The 22,644-nt window shown below is 43.2% G+C and overlaps 1 protein-coding gene across 1 annotated transcript; it reads right to left on the reverse strand.

Moving 5' to 3' along the window:
- Positions 1–2,211: 2,211 nt before the first annotated feature.
- Positions 2,212–18,815, reverse strand: CCNB2 (cyclin B2). Its single transcript, XM_006210988.3, has 9 exons — positions 18,654–18,815; positions 16,598–16,726; positions 16,379–16,492; positions 9,906–10,076; positions 9,645–9,803; positions 7,886–8,122; positions 7,444–7,584; positions 3,576–3,686; positions 2,212–2,456 (listed from the first exon to the last, which is right to left on the reverse strand). The coding sequence occupies exons 1-9, from the start codon at positions 18,675–18,677 to the stop codon at positions 2,346–2,348; spliced, it is 1,197 nt and encodes a 398-aa protein (XP_006211050.1). The 5' UTR covers positions 18,678–18,815; the 3' UTR covers positions 2,212–2,345.
- Between the last annotated feature and the right edge of the window lie 3,829 nt (positions 18,816–22,644).

A 22,644-nucleotide genomic window follows, 5' to 3' on the forward strand; every position in this document is an offset into this window, starting at 1 on the left:
CCTTTCCCTCCTATGGGACGGGACCTGCTCTGCTAACCAGGATGGCCTAGTCCAGAACCTCCACCTGCAAATGAGAAGGCGCAGTCCGGGTCACTATCTAGCCCAAGGTCACAGCCTCGCCCAAGGTCACCCAGCTCTCAATTGGAGGAGCTGCCATGTGAACCTTGATCTGACCCTCAGGCCCACCCATACTTTTCGTCTTTGACGAAATTATTAAGGAGTTTGATAATCAGTCTCATTTTAAACTTCCAGTATCTTTCTCTCAAAAATCAAAAACCTACAAATAGAAAAAAAAGCCTCACATATGACTCAACAGTTACGCACACTCTTTTGAAGGGCAAGAGCTATGTCTGACCTATCTCTGAATGCCAGGGTCCATCTCTTTCCAAGAACATCGGCCTCCTTAAATGACAGCCAAGAGCAGTCAAGCACCTCCAGACACCATGCTAAGGGCTTGACGTGCTTTAGTACAAAACCCCGAGGTAGACGCTCTCACCCCCGCTTTACAGACACAGGGACACGCCCAGAGGTCACACAGCTGCTAAAGGAGACGGAAACTCAGCCACCCAGGTCCATGGTCTGTGCCCTTCAAATACTGGGGTTGCAGCATCTCATTTTCTAATTCCAGTATTTTTATGATATGATTTCTACTTTTACAGCTTATTTCACGTTTATAACACCTTAGTTTCGGGTGCCTGCTTGGCACATAAGTATCTTAAAGGTCCTTTTTTAATAATGACATCCTGGAAGTATGAATTTCCTGAGTCAGGGTATTTAATATTTAAGCCAAATATGTAATAAAGAAGCTATCAAATGTCTTTGGAATATGCCTACAAAACCCATCCTTTCTTGATGAGAAGTTGGCGCTCGAGCGTCCCTGGGAAATAAACTGCTTTGCAGAGCCAGGAAAGCTCCCTCTCATGGTCTCACTTCGTTCCCATTCACACTTATGACTAAGTTGGTCTAAGGCTGCCATGGGAACCAACTTCACTGACTCAACAAGGGATATTTATAAAACTTTATACTAGGACTGAACATATAAAGACACCCAGCTCCTCCCCACTCTGGAAACTTACTAGTCGGGCAGCCCGGGCCTGCCCAGGTAGACGGGTCAGCGAGGCTCCCCTCCCGGGATAGGGGCAGTCACACGCCCCGGCTGAGTCACAGAGCCAAACACCTGTGGGCCTCGCTGTCAGGTGGAAGGCAGCTTTACCACACTCTAGACTAGGGAAACACCGCATTAAACGATTTTTACTGCAAAGCTTCCCAGAGCCTTTATGAATCTTACATGAGTTTGCAATGTTTCCCAAATGCATGTAACTCCTTTCTTTCAGAAAACCAATTAACATCTTGTTGAACTAGTAGTTTGGAAAGTTGTTGCTATAAGAGACTCATTTATTTCATGGTTTTTGGGGTTTTTTTCCCCCAGGTCACCCTTCCTTTTGTATCCTTATGGACTCATGTATTTTTTAGTGCATGAGAATGCACTCCCCCTTAGAAAACAATGTTAAATGTAATCAAATGCCCCCCTCTACCACCCCCACACAAAATCTAACCCATAATGTAGTTAGAACAATGGGAAAACGCATTCCAAGTTTCACCTTTAACAGGATGTCACAGGCCCCCTTTTTTCCAGCTGTGGCCTCTTAGGACTGCTCTTCCTGGTCTCAGCCGTGCCTTCAGTGAAGCACATTATGAGGGTTACCGGTGGCCATTGCCCTAGTGGGCCAGGTGTTCCTGTATAGGAATTAGAGAATAGTTAAGTAGGTTCTAGAAAAGGAATTGTCATGGTTATCCTCCCGTTTTTTTTTGTTTGTTTGTTTTGTTTTTTTGCAAGGGGAGGTAATTAGATTTATTTATTTATTTAGTTTTTTGATGGAGGTACTGGGGATTGAACCCAGGACTTCATGCATGCTAAGCATGCCCTCTGCCACTTGAGCTGTAACCTCCCCCCCCATTTTAAATTTTATACAATGAACCAATCTTTATATTCACCAAGTTTACGAATGAGGGAACATTCACTAAAGCCAAGTTCTAGTTTTTTTGTTTGAGAAAATTGTAGGAAGGTCAAAGCCATAAGGGCAGTAATTCACATGCTATTCATAATACCTCAAAAAATTAGTCAAAGCAAGTTCCTCATGATGTCTTCAGCACAGAACAATAAATACACACAGGATACCTTAAGAAAAATTAATAGCTTTATTTTTCCTCAATATACATTTAGAAAATCGGTCTGAGAAAAGGTTTCAGGAAATAGACCAGAGGACTATATACAAAGTCAGGAGTTCCAAATCCGTAAGACAAAGTGCACGGCCGAAGCACTGCTCCCTGACGGCCAGGGCAGCCTAGGACCGTCCCATGAGAGGTGAGGCGAGCTCTTTGATGGCTTTTGCGTTCAGCTGAGGAATCGTGCTGATCTTCAGGAGCTTGCTGCTTGCATACTTATTCTTGACGGCCTGCAGAAGTCATCTGTGATTAAGCACACATCAGGAACCTCCCCGGCCCCAACTTATACCTTATTCCTAGTCTAATTTACAAGTATCAAAGGGCCACACCCACAGACCCACAAAGGCTAGGACGATGCCAAGTCACTGGAGCCAGCAAGTGCTCCAGGGCATGTGTCGGGCCTGACAATTTCCTTCCACGCGCAGTTATGCAAAAAGACCAGCTGGTAGCACAAGTGATGGGGGAACCAATGATTTCAAGGTCCAAAGAGCAGGCTGTCTCTCACAAGCCACCAGAGGGGTGGGAGGTGGAGCTGTGTTTATCACACCTAAGTGCTATCAGCACTGGCAGCAGTAACTGGCAATAAAAGCGAGTGACAACTAGTGCTCAGCAGATCCCAGATCCCTCAGGACTGAACACACGTGATGCTTTCACAGTGTGTTAAATCATCCTCCAACGACAAGTCAGGAAGCAGATCAGGCCGTGAGGACACTTGGTACAGACGCCTCACTCTGTCACCAGACCTTCGGGGAGCTCTGATACTCAGCATCACACGAACACAGGACAGCACCCCATCTCCTGTGGCTCCTCCTCTCAGGTGGGCCACACAGAGACAGACCCCAGGCTCCCAGGATGCTGCTTCCTGAATGGGCTTCCTGCCCCTCCTCCTCCACCATGCTTGCTGTCCAGGTGCCTCTCAGTCATTGTCCTAACAGATGCTGGACAAAGGCCCTGAGTGATGTCACCTGAATACCCAAGCCTCCACAGAGCCACCCAAGTTGGATGCTTGCTGTTCCAGACCACATGCCGGCCAGCCTTCCCTGCTTGCTGGGTGCCCCGCCCAGGGCACTGGGTCAAGGGGGGCCGGTACACTGAAGCTGCCTGGTGACTACACTGGGCCCGAACACAGCGAGCCTGATCTACCTTGTTTTAAAGAAAGTCTGCTGTCAGGGTTTATCAGTGTGCTCCTTCCCCTGCTGTGCTAGGAAAATATAAAGAGTTTGTGCTAAAACAGACTCTCACATATGCCAAAATATTTACGTGGAAATGCAAACACACATACATGCACATCCTCTCATACCCCAAACTCATACTCGAGTGCTTTCCACAGCTTACGGAAGAGTACTTACGATGAATTTTGTTAAGTTCTCGTTTACTTTCACTACGTTCTTGGCCATGTGCTGCATGACTTCTAACACTTCACTCTCCGTATATCCAGTGTAATATTGCTGCTTTAAGTTCTGGAAGAGAATGCAAAGAAAGGGGCAGGATAAAGCCGCTACTTCTTTACAAGAGCACAGGTTTACACATGCTGGTCTTACTTATGGAAAAGCTATAAAAAAAAATTCTTACCTTCCGGAAATTCAGTCACAGCCCCAGCCACTACCATGGTACCAGCAAAGCAGCCATTGAACACAGGATGACTCTGGCTCTGAGCAAGACTAAATTAAGACGCTGTGCGGCTCTGAGCTAAGTCAAGTGGCGAAGGTCCCAAATTATGATATTTTAAAGAAAGTTGCACAGGTAAGTAGGGTCCTTCAAGTCCCAAAGCTGTCATGCTTACCTCTGTCACCACACTGAAAGGGGAGGGAAAGTGGGACAGAGTAAAATCAAACCCAACAAAGGAATGCCCCCTTTATAGTAAGGGAGAGACCTAAGACTAGCACATCCATGGTCCTCTCATCAAAGCCCTGCCCGGCAGTGGCTGGCGGGGCGCTCGAGAGCCCAGATACATATATTGTCAATCAGGGAAAGAAGTTCAGAATTAAGAAACGGCACCGTAGGCAGGAGTCTAAACTCCCAAACCCAGAAGATCTAACACTGCTCGAGACTCTCTTGTTGGGCCCCACGTGGTTAAGCCCTGGAGAACACAGAGCACCCAGAGAAGGCTCCATGCTCAGCCTGGTGACCCAGCCTCCCAGAAGACAAAATCCAAGCAAATGGACAACTACTGATTGATAATGAGACAAAATCTGCATGAAGATAAGTAACCTGACCTTATTTCAGTTTTGTGATAAAATTCTAAAAGCTTAATTACACCCCTTTCATATACACAATGTAATTGGGAAAGTAAATCACAATTTAATCTTAATCCTAAAATAGTTTAAAGGAAAAAAGAACTAAGCAGGAGTGAATTCTGATGTAATTTGAAATCAATTCCCCAGAAAACAGGGAGACCTATATAGTTAATAAGTTTAAACCAAGGATGCATGTCTAAAGGTAATCTGGCTACAATGAGCCAGTGGTACCAAGACCAGGTACCATACACATACTAGCAGCCTTTTTGCCTTAAGTTTGTTTCAAAAAATTTCAAATTTATAGAAAAACTGAAAGAATAATATAATAAACATCTATATATTTTCTGTGCAGACTCATTAGTTATTAACATTTTGCCTCTTTCTCTTTCCTCCTCTTTCTCTCTCTCTGATGGTGTCCACAATTCACTTTCAAATGGTTCAGCAAAAGTTGTGTGTGACTTGTGAAGCCATCAAATGGCTGTATGATCTGGAAGTGCGCTGCAGACGCATGACACATCACTTGTAAATGTTTCAGAAGCATCCCCTCAGAAGTATTTTCCTTCCTAGCCACAATAACTTTGTCACATAAGAAACATTATCAGCAGTCCCACAGTCTCATCAAATATATAGTCGATATTCAAATTTCTCCAACTGCTGCAAAAATACCTTTTCTAGTTTTTTCTTCTTATATCTAGGGTCCATTCAAGGCACACAAAGTATATTTGGCTGTTGCTGTCTTTAGTCTTTTTAAATTTAAAACACCTTCCATTTTCTTGGCTTTAAATGACATTAACTGTTTTGAAGGATCCAGGCCAGTTACTTTGAGCACATCTCACACTCTGGATTTGTGTATTTCCTGATGATTGGATCCGTGTCCAAAATTTTGGACATGAACTCTATACAGGTGACAATGCATACTTCCTACTGCCCTAGAAGGCAGGGCAAGTCAGGAAGGCCCACCCCTGGTGATACCAAGCTCCATCAGTGGGATAAATGGTAGTTAACTGCCAGACCTCTCCACCACAAAGGTACAGTTTGCCTTCAGAATTACTACGTATCTGTTGGGTGATATTTTGAGACAATGTGAATCCTATTCCCCCAAATTATTTCACCTAATGCTATAAGCATCATTCGATGATCCTTGCTTGAGTCAATTATTACCCTGGGGGTTTTAAAATCGTGAAATTCTATCTCTGCCATTGCTTCTACTCTGATTAGCTGGCATTCAACTGTTATTTATTTTTAAAGTCCCTCTCACCCTTCCTTTTGTATCCTTATGGACTCATGCATTTTTTAATGCATTGTGATCTGTTACTGTCACTGTTTCTTTGAATGCTCCAATTTACTCAGTAAGAGCCCTTTCAAGCCAGTTCCTATGTCTCTTTGATGTGATCCACTGACCTTTGAAAATTTACTTGCTATCTGTTACAAACTGATCAATTCAGGTTTTCCTTTTACTTCCTGACACAGCCCTGCAATCAGCTACGTCTGGAAGGAGCCCTAGTTCCTAGTGGGTCTCGGCATTTAGTACCGAAGATGTGGGCACTGGGCATGTTCTTTTCTACTGGGTTGTCATTGTCTCCCTCGTCTTTTGTTATGAATTTACTGGTATTTCTAAAACAGATGTGATATTTCTAGGACAAATCTATCTAATATTATAAGATCTTCCTTGTTTTCATTTGTTAACAATATTTTATCTTCTTATACTGAAAATTTTAGTCCTTAATAACATGAATGTTTATTTGCTTTATCCTAAAACATATAAGGAGCTTCAGAATTTTAGTGACAGGTTACTATTAACCTCCTGTTAACATCACATCCCACTGAGGAAGCGGTCAGAATGCTGTGTTCAAGAGTTACTTGAATTAATTCTTCCCTCTGTGTTCTGTTACTGATTTGAATATGCAGTGACATTGTTTCTGCTTAATTCTAGCTTAGTGTTTGCATAAAACATTCATATTGTTCAAAAGTCCAGAAAGTTACATTATATTGTGTACAAGTTAATGCAAAACTACAACCAGAAGTCCTGTTTCCCATCCTCAACCTTCTACCCTATGTGCCCACAGGGATCCAGTTTCATTAGTGTCTGGCCTATTCTTCCCATGTTTTTGTTAAGAGTAAGCAAATACATAAGCACGTACACGTAGACACGCTCTCTTATTTGCCTTCTTTCTTACCTAAAATGTCAACTGTACACACTTGTTTGGAGGACGAGCTCCACCATGATGCCCAGGCACTCCTGCACAAATCCACACAGGCCATGCCGGCAGAGGCTTAAACCACATCTATGAATCTGTCTTGGGAAAATGCTTTTCAATCCTCCTAGAAGATGAGGGGACGGAAGGCATGGGAGCAGCTGCCCCCTAGCCACCTCCCACTCACTTCCCTGTCTCTTCTGGGAGGGAGGCTGTCATGAGACCATTCCCTATCACCTCCTGGGCTCTGGTGGCGTTTTTGGTCTGCTGCTTTTGGGGTGCAACTACAGACTAAGAAGGTGTTCAGTGGCAGTCTAGAATGGGCGCGCCATAGAGGGTGCGACTCTGACTCGCGTTGCAGCCATCAGCCCTTTTTGTCTCCGTGGTGTCCCTTTTGGTATGTGAAACAAGAACCCAGGGAGCTGGCATCTTTGGCTCCTTGTAAGAACCTAAAAGTGGCCCATTTCATCTTTACTGGGTAAATCAGTCAGGCTTTGGCCTTGCTTTATCTTGCGTGCTTAACAACTTGGTTGTTTGATTTCACAAAATAATACAGAAATCTTAGCATATCAGTTCTTAGTGGCCTTCCTCATTCTTTACGACTCTATGTTTGTGTGCCACAGTGCAGTCACCTGGTCTCCACCTGAGCCATTCCAAGCAGTTCTTTTAAGCCTGTGGACTTAAAACAAATGCTACAAGGATGGTGTTGTAAAATTACTAAGGCCTTTTATATCAAGAGGGCCTAAAATATAGCTAACTAATTTCCTCTTAAATTCAATACTCACCCATTTTCCTTGGCCTAGAACCTTCTGGGACAGGCAGGAAGCAGCTGCTGCCACCTTAGAAGGGTGATAATGCACCATGTCATAGTCAACGAGAGTCAGTTCCATCAGATATTTGGCTAACGTGTGCTGTTCAACGTCGACCTACGAAAGAACACCCAGGGACGGTAAGAAGCACAGCTGTCAGTATCTCTTGCAAAATTCTGGGTGAAGGCCTTGGAACTCCAACCTGCTGAACTCACTCCTCCTTCCCGGGCACCGCCCTAGGCCGCAGTACGTTACAAACACAGAACGTGAGGTTTTGTCTCGTAAGAACTAGTGAGATAACCATTAGGGCTTGTTTAAAAGGGGCTCCCTATAAATTCATAAGCTTTCCTTTCATTGGACCAACGTTTGCGGGAGAAAAGAACAAAATAGAGTCTCCTACGGAACTGGCGGCACTCACCTCCCCGGCTTTCGAAGCTCGCCTTAAGAAGTGTAGCGGCAAAGGTCGACCCAACTCGAATTTCAGCTCTTTCAAAATCAGAGTTTCCATTTCTCGAATTTGGGAACTGGTATAAGCATTGTCTGTGATGTAAACGAAGTCTTCGATATTTGGAGAAAACATCTCCTCATACTTGGAAGCCAGGAGCAGAGCTGTAATCCCAACCAGCTGAAGCTTCTTCCGAGAGACTGGCTGAACCTAATTGAAGAAGAACGTGTCAAAAGTCGTATCTGAGGAGAGAATGGGGGCTCTGGGCGGAAGAACAGTAGCGGAAACCAAGTCTTGGAGAAGCGCTCGCACTCCTCTTAAAGACACAGGAGACCTGAGTGTTGACCTGAGACCACCCCCCCCCCCCGACTCACAGCAGCTGTCGTGGAGCGCTCGCCATGTGTCAGGCCCTGTGCCAAGATTCAAACAATCATCTCAACAAATCCCCAGAGAATCTAGGCAGCATGTATTTATTCCCCCACTTACAAACAGGTGGCCTGAGAGGAGAATCAGACACCAGCCCAAGATCACTCAATTGTTGAACAGGGAAGAATCAGCCTGACAACGAAACTCCTAGTCACTGCTCCACCCCCATCATCCTGGGTTGAGTCTGGGGAAGCCCCACCGCGGCACTCAGGATGTGGCAAGCAAAAAAGCAGGGATTCAGTGGACGCCTAGGGACGAAGAAGGGGTGTCTCAAGCATTTCCTTAACCCTCACCACCAGAAGTACACACATTATTCAGCCTGAAGAATCATTCAAAGATGCTTCAGAGTCAGGGGAAATCTCAGTCTAGGGTGTGTTTCTCTTCTTCTTCTTTTTTTAAACCGGGAATTTGCTTTTATCGCTTCAACTCTCAATATTGAAAACCTACCAAAAATAAGACAGTGCTTTCCTACTCAGTGAGGACCGTATAATGGAAACCAGTGACTCTAAGCTTACTTAGCATCTTGCAGCATCTCGGGGTCATTATTATCAACACAATTATTCCTGTATTGTTTGGGCAGCATTTGAACTTGGTCTAAACCTATAATCAAAATGTTGACTTTAAATAAATAAATTACCTGCAGGGCTACCATGTGGTAGCTAACACACTGTGGTTACTGCCTGGCATTTCTTCTGACTGCTCAGTGTTTTTGCATTACCAGTTATAAACATTTTGATGATCACTTCTGCCTCTCAGCTTGATTTCTTATCTTCCTCTTTACTTTAGACCTCACACTCTCAGTACACTCCTCACACATACCTCCACCCTTTTTTAAAACCTCTGCTTTCTCCCTCTTCTATAGTGATTCAATGCCCCAGATGGCTGGAAACCGCTCAGTTCTCTAGTCAAACTCCTTATTTTTCAGCTGAGGGGGCTTAACACCAAAGAGTACTGCACTATGGCAAGCGTGCAAACTGGCCTGGAGAACCAGTCTCCAAACGCACCACAGACTTCAGGTGGACTTTCAAACCATCTGCTGGTATGTCTCCTCTGATGAATTGATTGTGGTAAGACGGTGTTCCCCTGAGCCCTTTTCCGCAGGCTGACCTAGCAGAAATGCCCAGCGCTGGTCAGCATCACCAGAGCATCACACACTTGGACTACTTCCTTTTCTAGCACCTGAAGTTCTGTGGCACCTCATAAACTGGCCTTTTGGTCTTAATCTCAGAGGTACCATGCCTCCGCACTGCATAAATACAACGTTCAGTGAGCCAGTGAGGGCAGGAAGTCCCTGAAGCAGACTTACCTGTAAAAATCGATCCATGATGGCGACGCACATATACAGAGTTTCCTGCAGCAGCCTAAACTTGGAGTGGACTTGCACCAGCCAGTCCACCAGGATGGCGCGCATACGTCCGTTTATATCTCTCCCATCTAAGAAGTGTGGATTTATGGACTGCAGAACCTGTTGGTGGAATTAAAAGTTTAAGAGGCTGACCTCATCTCCTTCCCAGCTGTGTCGTCCATTCCACACTGCTTTACCACCAAAGCACAAAGGCCCACTTGCCTCAAGCTGCCTCAGGTACTGGTAGATATCCTTCACGTAGTCGCTGCAGAGCTGAGGGTTCTCCCAATCTTCATTATCGATATCCTCGATTTTGCAGAGCAAGGCGTCAGAGAAGGCCTGGCAGAGGTTCTCCTCCTTCATGGAGATATCCTCAGGGGCGGGAGAAGGGCGCTATATCCACAAATGAAAGCACGAGTGTCACTATTTAGACGCAGCCTTGATTGCAAACACATGCAGGGCCAACCGGTTGAAAAGTAGCATATGCACTTTTATAAATGATAAAGCCAAAAAAAATTTCACAGTGAGAGGTGAATAATTCAAGACGCAGCGGATGAAGCTCTTGGAGACATACTCCTGTTTAAAAATGCTCTTATTTCAGGGGAGAGGGTACAGCTCATGTGGTAAAGCGCATACTTAGCATGCATAGGTCCTGGGTTCAATCCTCAGTACCTCCTCTAAAAAGTAAAATAAATAAACCTAATCACCTCCCTACAGCAAAAAAAAAAAAAAAAAAAAAGTTAAAAAAAATTTTTAAACAAAAAACAACACTCTAATTTCACTCAAAGTGAAAACCTGGGTCCTCACAATGGTGGACGGGCCCTGCACGACCCGGCCCTTCCCTCTTCCCCTGCTGACCCATCTCCTCCTTCTCTCCCCTCAGCTTGCTTCACCCCAGCTCCCTGCCTGGGGCTCCCTCACTGCAAGCACTGTCCCTCTTCCCAAAAGGCTACTGTCCCTGTGCCCGCATGGGTAATTCCCTCAACTGCGTCAAGGCTGGCTTCCATGTTACCTTCTCAGTGAGGTCTATCCTCACTCCTATTTAAAATTCCCACCTGCCTCCTAGTCTAACCACACGCTTCCTCTTACTCTGCTTTTCCCCAGAGATTCTATAAACTTCTAATACACCGTAGAAGTATATTATTCTAATACAATATGTGTATTACTTACCCTCTACCTCTGCAAGAACGTAAAATCTATAAGCTTACATTACTTTAAACTGATTTTAGTCCACTAAGGCATCTCAAATTCCTTGCCATCCCTGACACATAGTAGGTGCCCAATAAATATTTACTGAGTGAAAGAAACTTAGATGCCTAGGTACAGATTCCTAGAGCTGACAGTTCACTTTAGTAGCAGCCTCTTCTGCAAGTGGAACGTTGTCTTCTCATCAACTAATTTATTCTCAATTGAAAAACTGTTTGGCAAAGAAAACACAGAAAAGCACATTCCTGCCTGTGAATCAAATACAAGGAGGAAGCAAAGACTAAGTACACACCCAGAATTTCATTTTCTTGTGCTGACTGGGTGGTTATTTATAAAAATCACATGAATTAAAAATGTATAAAACAAGTGTTTAGTAATGAAGTATAAATAAACTATCACTTTTTAAAAAAATAAGAGGTACTTCTCAAAGTAAAACCTAACAAGACTGCTAGGCTGTAAAGAATATGTATTAAAGTCATGACATATAGAAAGAGAAGGGAGTATAATAAACAATTTTGATTTACCTTAAAGCTCAATGATTATAGTTTCTAGTCTTAGAGAAGGATGAAACAGTAACAAAAACAACAGAACATACACACTGATTCAAAACATGCCCTTCCCTCTTAAATCAAAGGTCTTAAACCGAGGAAGTGCCAGGTGAGCAAGCAGCATGCACGTTATCTCTCACTTATTCAAGAACTTAAGAACTTGTAGAAGGGGGCTAGAAGGAATGAGAAGAGCCACTTGGGGTACCAGGGAGAAACCTAGTAAGGTTACCAGACAGGGTAAGACCTCAAAGGAAATGAGTAGGCAAAAGTATGCAAGTCAAAGTCCCAGGGGAAGCCAAGAAACAAAGCAAGTCTGGGAAAAGCACGTTGACTTGGGACAGCGGGAGTAGCACGGGAGATGTGAGAAAAGGGCTGGAAAGGCGAGCAAGAACCTGGCTAAGGAGTTTAGATTTTATCCGAAGTTAAGTGGCCCACTGGGGAACAGAGCAAGAATGACTAAAATCAGATGTGCTTTTTAGTAAAGTACAGGTAAGCTTCACTTTAAGGTTACCTATTTTGAGGATAAGCATCACCACTCTCCCCAGGAAGGGCAGTCAGTGCCAGGAAGCCTGGTTTAAGAAGGCAGAGGTTATCATTATGTGCTTCATGGACTGACTTAGCCCCTTGAAATGTTTACCTGTGTCTATTCAGAACTACACCCGAGTTTAGCCATATCCAAAAGCCACTAGGATAAGACAAGGATGACGGCTCTGGGCCTTGGTTTAGAATTTCTCAGCAGTATTCCTTTTGGACTTTAACATAATCTAATTATTCTAAGATCCCACTTGCTTGTGCAGATTGTAGCCTAAGCCCTGTGAGCTGGCTGTGCAGTCCTGTCCTGTGCCTGCTGCATGCAAAGGTAAAAAAGGCACCAGCTAGTGAACCATCACCAAAATGGTCCAAGAACGAAACCTTCAAATTAGATTAACGAATGAGTTCTGTGGGTTGTCAGAGACAACTGAACAGTCTCATCAGAAACAACGGAGACGCGAGATTGTGCTGCTGTTTGGAAGGGGGTGGGTGGAGAATGAGTAAAGGCTGCTGAAGTTGCAGCTCAGACATTCACCAAGTCAGGTGTCTTACAAGAACGGACTAATATGAATATGCAAATATATGGGTATTTACACAAGTTTTGGTAAAACACAGAGTTCCTTTATTTATGAAATTTGCAATAAACAATGTCAATTCAGTGCAATAAGGGAGGACTAAGAAAAATTGTCGATTCCAATCTGACACTTCACAATTTACAGCAGTGTGTACACATGCATTCACAGGTGTGCTCAGTGGTAAAGGCAAAATTAGTTACCATGATTAGCTTTAGGGAATGCCACCAGGTGGGATTTCGGCAGGAGGAGCAGTAACAGTGAACCGACCTTTTATTCTATGCACTCTTCTTATTTCATGTTGTTTTGCTTTTTTAGGACTATGTTTCTTGTGTAATTAAAAACAAAAGGCACTTTAAAAAAATGTGAACAGTTGTGCTTATTTCCTTCTATATATAGTTTTTGTATTAGGGAAAGTTGGGCCAGAAAAGATTCTTATACGTGAATAATGACTATCACTAAATGTCATGTTTAAATCAAATCCCTAAATCTAAAACCTCATCAGAACTTCTAGCTGCCACTCCCCAGGATGTCTCCTAAGCGTGCATCTGCCTCTCCTACATGCTTTTACTCTGACGTCCGGACTTACTTAAGGGCTACCTGGGGATAGTCAGTGGTTCATTCACCTTGCTTCCTTGTGCCCATCAGTACAAGAAGCGAATGAAAAATAAACTTCTCCTTCCTTTCAAACTACTCAGTGTTTGCCAAAGCCTCATGAGTCAGCAAAAAGTTTTCTCCAAAAACTGTAGGATAATCAGCTTCTGCAAACACCTGTGAATGGCCGGCGCCCTTTCAGGGTCTCAGCCAGGGCCCTTCGCATTCCAGGTGCTCCCTCTGCTGCAGAGAAGGAAACCTGCCTTCCAGCTTTACAGAAAGGATGGTAACTATTCGGTTAGCAGTCTGCGAACATGTGTTTGCTTCCTGGGGTTTTCCAGGGCTCAGTGCTGCTAGAAATTCAGCACCCAACTGGCATTTCCATACCTCTGGGGGTTGGTTGTAAAGAAACAGCAATTACTCTGCAGACAGAGCAGATACAAAGTAAAAGCCAGAGGGCTGACCAGAGACAAGCCTGCAGAGGGGATCATCTGCCAGAGGGGGCTTCCCCAGAATTGTGGACTTACTGGTGTCTTCTGCACTATGTTTCTCAGAGAAAAGTGCATTTGATTGGAAATAGGTATGGCTCATTAATCCCTGATGTCTTCTAAAACAGGAAGCATGTTTCAACCACAGAAGTGATTTTTATATGAAATGAGCTGTAGGTCCATAATTTTTGAAATATACTGTCAGGAAGTGAGAGAAAAAGGAGTCAGTCAAGGCGATGGGGGAACTCAAAAGAGTGGAGTTGTCATGGTTATGGGAGGAAATTTCCCTTTTGTTTTGTTCATAACATTTTTTGTTTCTGTTTGTTTGTTTTTCTAATTTGCCTTTTTTCCCCAATTTGAACAGTAGTAAGAACCTATAATGAAAAGTTTGAACATTTTAAGGAAAAAAAGTGAAAATCAATCTTAAGTCCCACATAATACTCAAAAATAACTACCATCAATATTTTGCATATATATGCACACTTTTAAAAGTAATTCTCACAAGTTAATACTGTATAGCACAGGGGACTAAATTCAATATCTTGTAGTAACTTGTGAAAAATATGAAATCGAATATATGTATATTCCTACATGATGAAGTATTGTGCTGTACACCAGAAATTGACACATTGTAAACTGATTATACTTCAATAAAAATATATTTTAAAAAAAGTAAATCTAGGGTTGTACTGCATTATATTGTTATAATCTGATTTTTCCATTAATGTAACATCCATTTTGGTATCTTTAAATATTCTACTGAAACATGATATTTATGGTTGCATAGTATTTCATTAAATGGATTTAACTGACCTCCTGATATAAAATATAGAATAAGAGGTATTCATTATAACTGTTTAAAGGTCCTTGACTGTCCCACTGATCATTATCTTACGCTAAATTTTAAAAACAGCCTTACTGGGTATGGAGAATAACCATCTGAAATATACTGCCAAGCCACTCTCCTGACATGTGGGAGGAAGCACGCTCAACCACTCATATAAAATGCTGTATAATGGTCAAGAGATCAAGGTCTGAAAAGCTGCTTTGGGTTTGTTATTTGGGAGGTCACTAGAAACTTCCAGGGCAAGTCCTATCAAAGGAAAGTAGATCTTGAGGATTTGTTCTGAGATTTAGTTCTGGAATCAAAGCTTTTTTCTCCTGTCTTATAAACAACATGTTTGCAACCATTACCTCTAAATAGAAAGCATGCAAATCTGTTCCTCTCTTTCAGAAGTTGCTGGCCCATTTCCAGCTGTATTCCCCAACAGCTGTCTCTGTCATCTCAACAAATCTAAAGCCAAATGAGACACCTTCCATAAAGCTACCTCACTCTGCTGAATTTCCTATATTTTATTAATTTATTCCATAAATAGTTTCTTAAATACTCAAGTACTTAAGGGTCTCACTCCTCTACACCAAGCAACATATCCAAAAAATTCCTTCTGAACACAGGATGATGTCCCTGAAAGGAGTTCTGGCACATCCTAACACCGTCAGCAGTATTTCTTAGTACCCATATAGATCCTGGTATATGGGTAAGCACTTAGGGGAGATCTGGGCTGGTTCAAGGCACCCATCGGCCTTGCTTGTAATACGTCCTACTTAATGCCCCTTCCCTGGCCACCCTACCCTGCTTTCATCACTTCTCTCCTCCTCAAAACTTTTCACAGGTTCTTCACTGCCTAATGGGATAAAAATCCAAATTTCAAGGCCTTCAAATCCAACTGCAGCCGCCTTCTCAACTTTTTTTCCTGTTTCCTCAAACCTTCTGAGCCAATTTAGACTTGCTGGGTCTTTGCCCAAAAGGACGTAATTCATAGGCTATGTCCACCATAGTGCCTTGATTCCTGCTGCTGCTTTGTTCCCTCAAAAGGTGCTCTTTCCTATCAGCTTCTCCCTATCCTTAAAAATCCCACTTACTCCAGGAAGTTTCCCCAGACCACTCCAACCTTCCAGGTTCTCTTCTTCCTTTATATGCAATTTGCATTCAGTCACCCATTGCCTAGGGCATCTAGCATCATTCCTAGGATTATATGTTTAATTTTCAGGTACAGATGCCCCTTGTAGATAAGTCTCCTCAAAACAAGATGTCTCTCTATCAGCCTTAACACAACTGGATGTGTATACTAAGTATGCAACACATTTCTTGAATACATTCAACTTTTTATTTTGAAAAATTTCAAGCATACAATAATATATATTTTGAACTAGAAAGAGTGAGGTAGTTTTTCTTGTATTCTCAGCACCTACAACAGTGCCTGTTTCACTGTAATTATATGAATGTATGTAATTCATGAATGAGAGCATGCATGAACTTGAACATGGTGGAAGGGGAACAGGCCCATGGGTCCATCAGTGTTCTAACTCCAGTTGAGCTAACTGGTCAGAGACTGCAATGTATCAACACAGAATTCCGGCACGACTTTGTTCTTACATGAGTGAGGGTCTCAGAATTGTAAGCTTCCATTGCTTCATGTTCAAGTTCATTCTCACAGTGAACCATTTCAATAAAACCTACTAAATTTTCCTCTGAGGTCACTAAATTTATTTGGGTATTGAGGTAATTAACTTTCATAACACTGTACGAAGGTACCATCACTAAGAAGATATCTAAGTTCATTTTCCACACTGCTGTCCCGAAGTCAAGCTCTGGCTATGAATGTTCAAGAGCTGCGATGATGATGAAGGTGGCCCTGCAGTCTACCCAGACCAGGCTACCCTGGTAAGTAGTTTGTAAACCCAGAACTCCCTACCTTTGGAGCCAACACTTCCATCTGCACTGGCTTCACAGAGGCAGTAGGTTTCAGGTGCTTGTTGACATTGGTCGTTTTGGTGGGTGGAACAGGTATTTTGGTGTTTTGAGCTTTCTACAAGGAAAAAGCAATGTGAATAGGGCAGGACGGCCAACATCACCCCTCAGCGCTCTACACAGTCAGCCCGGGGTGCATGCGTACTGTCTTCACAGTTGTTACCTTAGCTGCTTGTGTGGTCCTGGTTGTAACTCGATTTCCAATTTCTTCTAAAACTGCCCGCCTGACAGTCACATGACTCTTGGGTTTGGGATTAACTCCTATGTCAATATTTTCTAGATCAGTGGAAACCTAAAAAAAAAAAAAAAAGGGAAAAACATAAAGTTGAGACAATTTATAATACTTTGCTAATGTCAAATATCCAAATTCAGAATTGATTTGGGAAAGGTGAATATGCTGAGATCTATCTGTGAAAGGGAAAAATAGAGGGGACAAGTCTAAAAATGCTATGTGATTTATCGCATTACAGTAAATTAAGCAAATCACTCGGCCATCTTACCTAGGGGAAAAAAATCTAAGAGCTTCACCGACAAGTGATTATGTCTCATATAGTATACATGTCACTTACTAGAGATCCCTGCCTATTAAAGGCATCTATTTAAAAACCTTCCTAGACAGAGATGAGTAACAAATGCAATTAAGACGCAGTACTAAACAGCTGTAATAGGTCTGGCTGTTTGAAAACGAGCTGCTTAAAACCTAAACTAGCTTTGATTCTTATGCCATGCTAGAAATAATAAATGCTCCTGTAGACACGATCTTTAGAGACACAGCAGTTTACAACGAGGCTGCCATAGCATGCACTCTCTCTTCTTCTAAGGATATTTAGAAAGAAAATAGTTTTTATGAGTAAAATAGTTTTATCTCAAATTTAGAGAAAGTTGGAATTATATGAAATAAAAAAAATCGTTATTTGACCTTAATCTGCTTTAGACAGAATGGGCTTAGAAACAAAACTTGTTAGGAAAAGCAATTCACACACAAAAAGGTGTATTTTATTGTAGGTGATAAACATTTCATGGGAAAAAAAACAACAACAAAACAGCATGTACTATTCCTGAGAACTGGGGGGTCCTAATCCTAAAAAAACTTTCCAACAGAGTGTTTTAATGGACTTACCAGGTCAGAAAGAGAGGTGGGGAAAAACTCAAGCCTTTCCTGAATAAAAAGAACTTGACTATGAAAGAACTTTATGGGATAGACAAAAATTACTTAACAGTTTGACTCAGACTCACAAAAGGATAGCAATTAAATACTGAATGTATTCAACCCATTAGGATTCTCAAAAGTCACACTGTTCCATTTTTCCAGCAGTTACTGTCAGTTTTTAAAAACGTGTTTTAAAGTTTAATGCTTATGGATTGAAGCCTGGTAATCTGACTAAATTAAACCCACCTGGAAGGGAAAATGGGCAGCTTTTAACTAGCCTACAGCCAGGAGAATGGAGCTCAGGTGTGCCATGGCCCTCTATTTTTCAGCAAAGAAAAAAGTAGACCCAGGCTCAATTCAAATCCATAAAAATAATCCAAAATACCATAAACACTTTGTTGTTCGCAGAGATGAAATAAATGAATTTGGACCCTTCTCTCTCAGTCTGCCACAGTGCTCCAAATTAAATGCAAAATCTCTATCACACTTGAGTAATAATTTTTTACGGTAAAAACCCATACATTAGTGAACTTAGCCTGGAAGACTTCGTGTGCAGGAGTAAATAGGAAACTCATATAGAGCGAAATGTGAAAAAAAATCTGAAAAACAGCCATAGCACTCTACAGCCTGTGAATTTCTTCCAATCCTTCCCCTCATCCCCACCACGGATCCCTTAGCTGGCAAGGAGTTTGAGAACAGAGCAGCGGAACCCCAAGAAGCTGTATTTAGCTAACTCTCGAACGACAAAGGGCCCTCGGGGATCGCTCGCCGAGTCCTCGGCCCGGCGCTCGGGAGGCTCCCGAGACAAGTGCCGGCCCCGAGGCGCTTTCCAACCCTTCCCTAGCCCCGGGGCAGAGACGGACAGGCCAGGAGCTGGACGGGAGAGCGGAAGCGAGGCGGGGAGGCCGGCCAGAGGACAGGCCGCAGGCCCTGGGCAGCCGGGACGAAGGGAAAGCGGCACGGGCTGGGATGAAGAAGCTCCGAGCAGAGGAGAGAATGAGAAGCCAGAGGCGGGCGAGGGGCTGCGCGGCCGGGGCCCAGGCCGTTGCGGGGTCGCCGGCCCACTCACCGTCGGGCGTCGGAGCAGCGCCATGAGGACCGGGACAGGCACGAGTGGCAGCCCGGCCCAAGGAGGGACGCGGACTGGAAACCAAGAGCACTATCTACCGCGGCGCGGTTAGAACTTCTCTCCCGGACCGCACCGCTGGAGATACTCGCGAAGTCGCCTAGCTCCAGGATTCAAATACCGCGCAGCTCGCGGCCCCATTGGGCGGCCCTATGTACGACGCGCTCTTCCCATTGGCTGAGCCGGAGGCATTCCCGCAGGCTGATTGGCTGAATTTTCCAGACCCGTTTGGTCGTCGTAACAACCGGTTGGGTTTTTTTTTCTGCCTACTATCTTTTAAAAAAATCTCGGCCCCTAAGATAAACAAAAATGAAATACTTCATTGGGAAAACAGACTTCGGACCCTCTGAATTTTGACAAGGCCTCAATTACGGATGTCTACGTTTATACTGGGTGGGCAGAAGTTGGTTCTAGGGAACACCCTGAAAATTGTCGTTTTTAACCTCTATTCCTCTTCCGGAAATTTCGAGTTGTAGTTTAGGTTGGGTTAGCCTGCCTGGGTCGTGAAACAGGCAGACGCCTCTGCGTGACTTAGGGCTGCACTGTGTTAGATGGTTGAGACTCAGACGTGCTTTGATGGAAACTTGAGGAGCTACAGAATGCAGAGAATATCCCAACTGACATATCAAGTTGACTTTTCAGTGGCTGCCCCAGTTCTGGGTGAAGCTCTGCCTGTTGGGTGTGCAGGCCGACTGCGATGTGAGAACCAATCCCACTCTCACACAGATGAGAGTGAGACTGTGTCTCATCTCCCTTCAGTGTGTATTCCTTTTTCAATTCATTCTTATTCCTTCCATTCCCACACCTGTCCTTTAGGAAACTTGTGCTCCCTTAGAAAATACCACCATTCCAAGACCTAACTCATTCGCATGAGCAAGTTCAGGTAACTCCACACTTTTTAATGCTCACACCACATCCAGATGGATGATCACTTACAGGTATCATTTTCTGAGAAATATTGATGATAAACTAGAAACATCCAGAAAATAGTGACAAGAATAGCTAAGAGGCTTAAGATCCAGTCCATTTTTATTTTTAAAAAAATTTTTTGGGGGGGTAGATAATTAGGTTATTTTTTTGGAGGAAGTACTGGGGATTGACCCAGGAACTCCTGCATGCTAAGCATACCTCTAACACTTTGAGCTACACCCTCCCCCCTTAAGATCCAGTTTAAACAAAAGAATTCTAAGGATATTTCACTTAGAGAAAGGCGAAATAAATCAAGATAGCTGTCCTATAGTAACTGAGGAGCTAGCATATAGCAAGAAGCCAGACTTATTTTTACATTGTTCTAAAATATAGAATAGGACCCTATGGCTGAAATTAGAGGAACAAATACCAAAGGAAAAGAATGAGTGATTTTAATTGTTTACAAAAGAAATGTGCTTCTTCCACAAATGTGACCTCATCATCCCTGGAAGAATATAACCAGAGGCATGATAATTGAATTTTCCAGGTTTCTTCAGAAATACAGATAGACAGATAGGTAGGGAATCATAAAATTACGGAAGCTGACGAGGCCTACAATCTCCAGTCTGCAAGCTGCAGACTCAGGAGAGCCAGTGATGTGATTCCAGTCCAGAGGCTGGTAGGCTAGTCACCCAGGAAGAGCCCATGTCTCAGTCTGAGTGCAGAGACAAGAGAAAAACAATGTCCCAATTTGAAGACAGTGAAGAGGAGAAATTCTCCCTTACTCATGGGGTATGGGAGGAGGGGAGGTAAGTCTTTTTGTTCTATTCAGGCCTTCAATTGATTGAATGGGGCCCACCCACATTAGGGAGGGCAATAGATTCAAATGTTAATCTCATCTAGAAAACACCCCCACAGATACACTCAGAATAATGTTTGACCAAACGTCTGGGTACCCAGTGGTGCAGTCAAATTGACACATAAAACTATCACAGTAACCATCTATCAGGAATCCTGCAGAAAGAATTTCTAAATTACACGAAGATCTGGCAGTCAAAAGACCAGAAATACCTAGCTATCTCCATTCCATATGTTTCTTTTTCTCAAACATCAGTGTAGGGAAGTGAAAGTTCCTCCATCACTGATTCCCCTGATGATTACACTTGAAAAAATAGACCATTTGCACATATGCCTTCTCCATATGCTAAGCTTTGGTTTGGCGGGGGTTGGGGGGGTACTAAATGTATTCAGGAAGTTTGCACTAGGGATTCTAACAAAGCAGCGGCCCTTGCTTTACTGTACTGTGATAAATGAAAGATGGCCACACTTTTTTTGCTGCCACTTCTATCAACAGGTGTAGTCTATTTCCCCGCCCCTTGAATCTGGGCTAGCCTTGCTTTGACTAACAGAATGTGTCAGAAATGATACTGTACCACTTCCAGGCCTAGGTCTTGGGAGACCTGACAATTTCTTCTTGGAGCTCTGAGCCACCATGTAAATAAGACTAGCTATCCCTCACTAGTGAACCTACATCAAGACAAAGAAATGTCCAGTGAGTCTTCAGCTGTCCCAGCCATCCCAGCTAAAGCATCAGACATCTAAGGGAAGCCATAATGGACACTCCATTCCAGGAAAACTCCCCGCTGAATGCGGCCCCACAAAGAAAACCAGTCATATCACACTGAGATAGAGCTGTTCCTGCCCAGCCCTGCCCATATTATACAACTATGAGTAAATAAATGTCATGCTTAAGTCACTAAAATTTGGGGTGGTTTGTTACGTAACAGGTAACAGACAGATTTACTTAGGGGTATTCCCAATCCTTGCACCAAATAAGCTTTTTGTTTGCTGGAATTGTCTTGTATCTTACTAGTTTCCTATGGTGTCACAGTTTAGGAAAACATAACACAGCCGCTAGGATTTATAATTATTTGTAAACTCTGAATTCTCAGAAACATTCTTTGAAGATTTTTTGCACAGGAAACTTGAGTGCCTGAGCCATTTCCAGATGTTTTGGCATCTGGTTGCCTCCTGAGGGCACAGTTTATTTCATGCTGAACCATAGATCAGATGTAACTGAGAGACCTGGGAAGCATTGAAGCCGGTCTGATAGAATTTCTGGCCACAGAAGTCCTGATATCTGAAGACTGGGTCTTGACAAAGGGGATAAGAGGGTTACTAACTAAAAACAAAGCGTGTTTTGTTTTTATCTTTTTGTTTATTTGGGGAGGCGGTGATCAGGCTTTTGTTTATGTTAATGGAGGTACTGGAAATTGACCCTAGGACTTCATGCATGCTAAGCATGTGCTCTACCAGTGAGCTATACCCCGCCTCTCCCCACCAACTGTGGTGTTTTAAAAATATATGCACAAATTCTTGCTATAGCTTCAAATGTTGGAACTTAATCAACTCCTCTTGAGTATAGGTTATATTTAGTGACTTGCTTCTAATGAATATAATGTGGCAGAAATGAAAGAGTATATGTAACTTCCGAGATTAGATGAAAAATGTCACTGGAGAATCCTCCTTGCTCTCTCCGGGATCACTTGCTCTAGGGAAGCCAGCTACCCTGCTGTGAAGACATTTGAGCAGTCCTTTGAAGAGGCCCACATAACAAGGAAGTAAGGTCTCTTGGCCAACAGCCAGTAAGGAACCGAAGCCTCCTATCAATAGCCATGGGAGTGGACATCTTGGACAAAGATCATCCAGATGCAGCAATGACTTCAGATGACTGCAGCACCTGCTATCATCTTGACTGTAACATCATGAGGCACCCTGCGCCAGGAGCACCAAGCTAAGCTGCTCCCAAATTCCTGACCCACAGAAACTTTAGATCTTGATGTTTAAGCCACTAAGTTTCAGGGTTACCAAGCAATAGATAACTTTCACAGCAATAAATAATACAAGCATTTGGGGTTAGGGGAGCGTGTAGCTAACAATGAAGTTCTAGGAACCCAAGTCCACCACAACTTACTCTTTGAGCAAAAACTAACAGTATGGTAGTCTAGATACAGTTCAGTGAAAG

The sequence above is a fragment of the Vicugna pacos genome, chromosome 6, assembly GCF_048564905.1.
Source record: "Vicugna pacos chromosome 6, VicPac4, whole genome shotgun sequence".
NCBI classification, from domain to species: Eukaryota; Metazoa; Chordata; class Mammalia; order Artiodactyla; family Camelidae; genus Vicugna; species Vicugna pacos.

What these genes read in the sequence shown, in the direction of transcription:
- CCNB2 (XM_006210988.3), bottom strand. Translation starts at nt 18,677, where the DNA reads ATGGCGCTGCTCCGACGCCCGACG. An exon ending in TCATGGATCGATTTTTACAG is followed by an intron (nt 8,123 to 9,644) that starts GTAAGTCTGCTT and finishes TTCTTCAATTAG; the next exon opens with GTTCAGCCAGTCTCTCGGAA. An exon ending in TTCTAGGCCAAGGAAAATGG is followed by an intron (nt 3,687 to 7,443) that starts GTGAGTATTGAA and finishes ATTCTCTTCCAG; the next exon opens with AACTTAAAGCAGCAATATTA.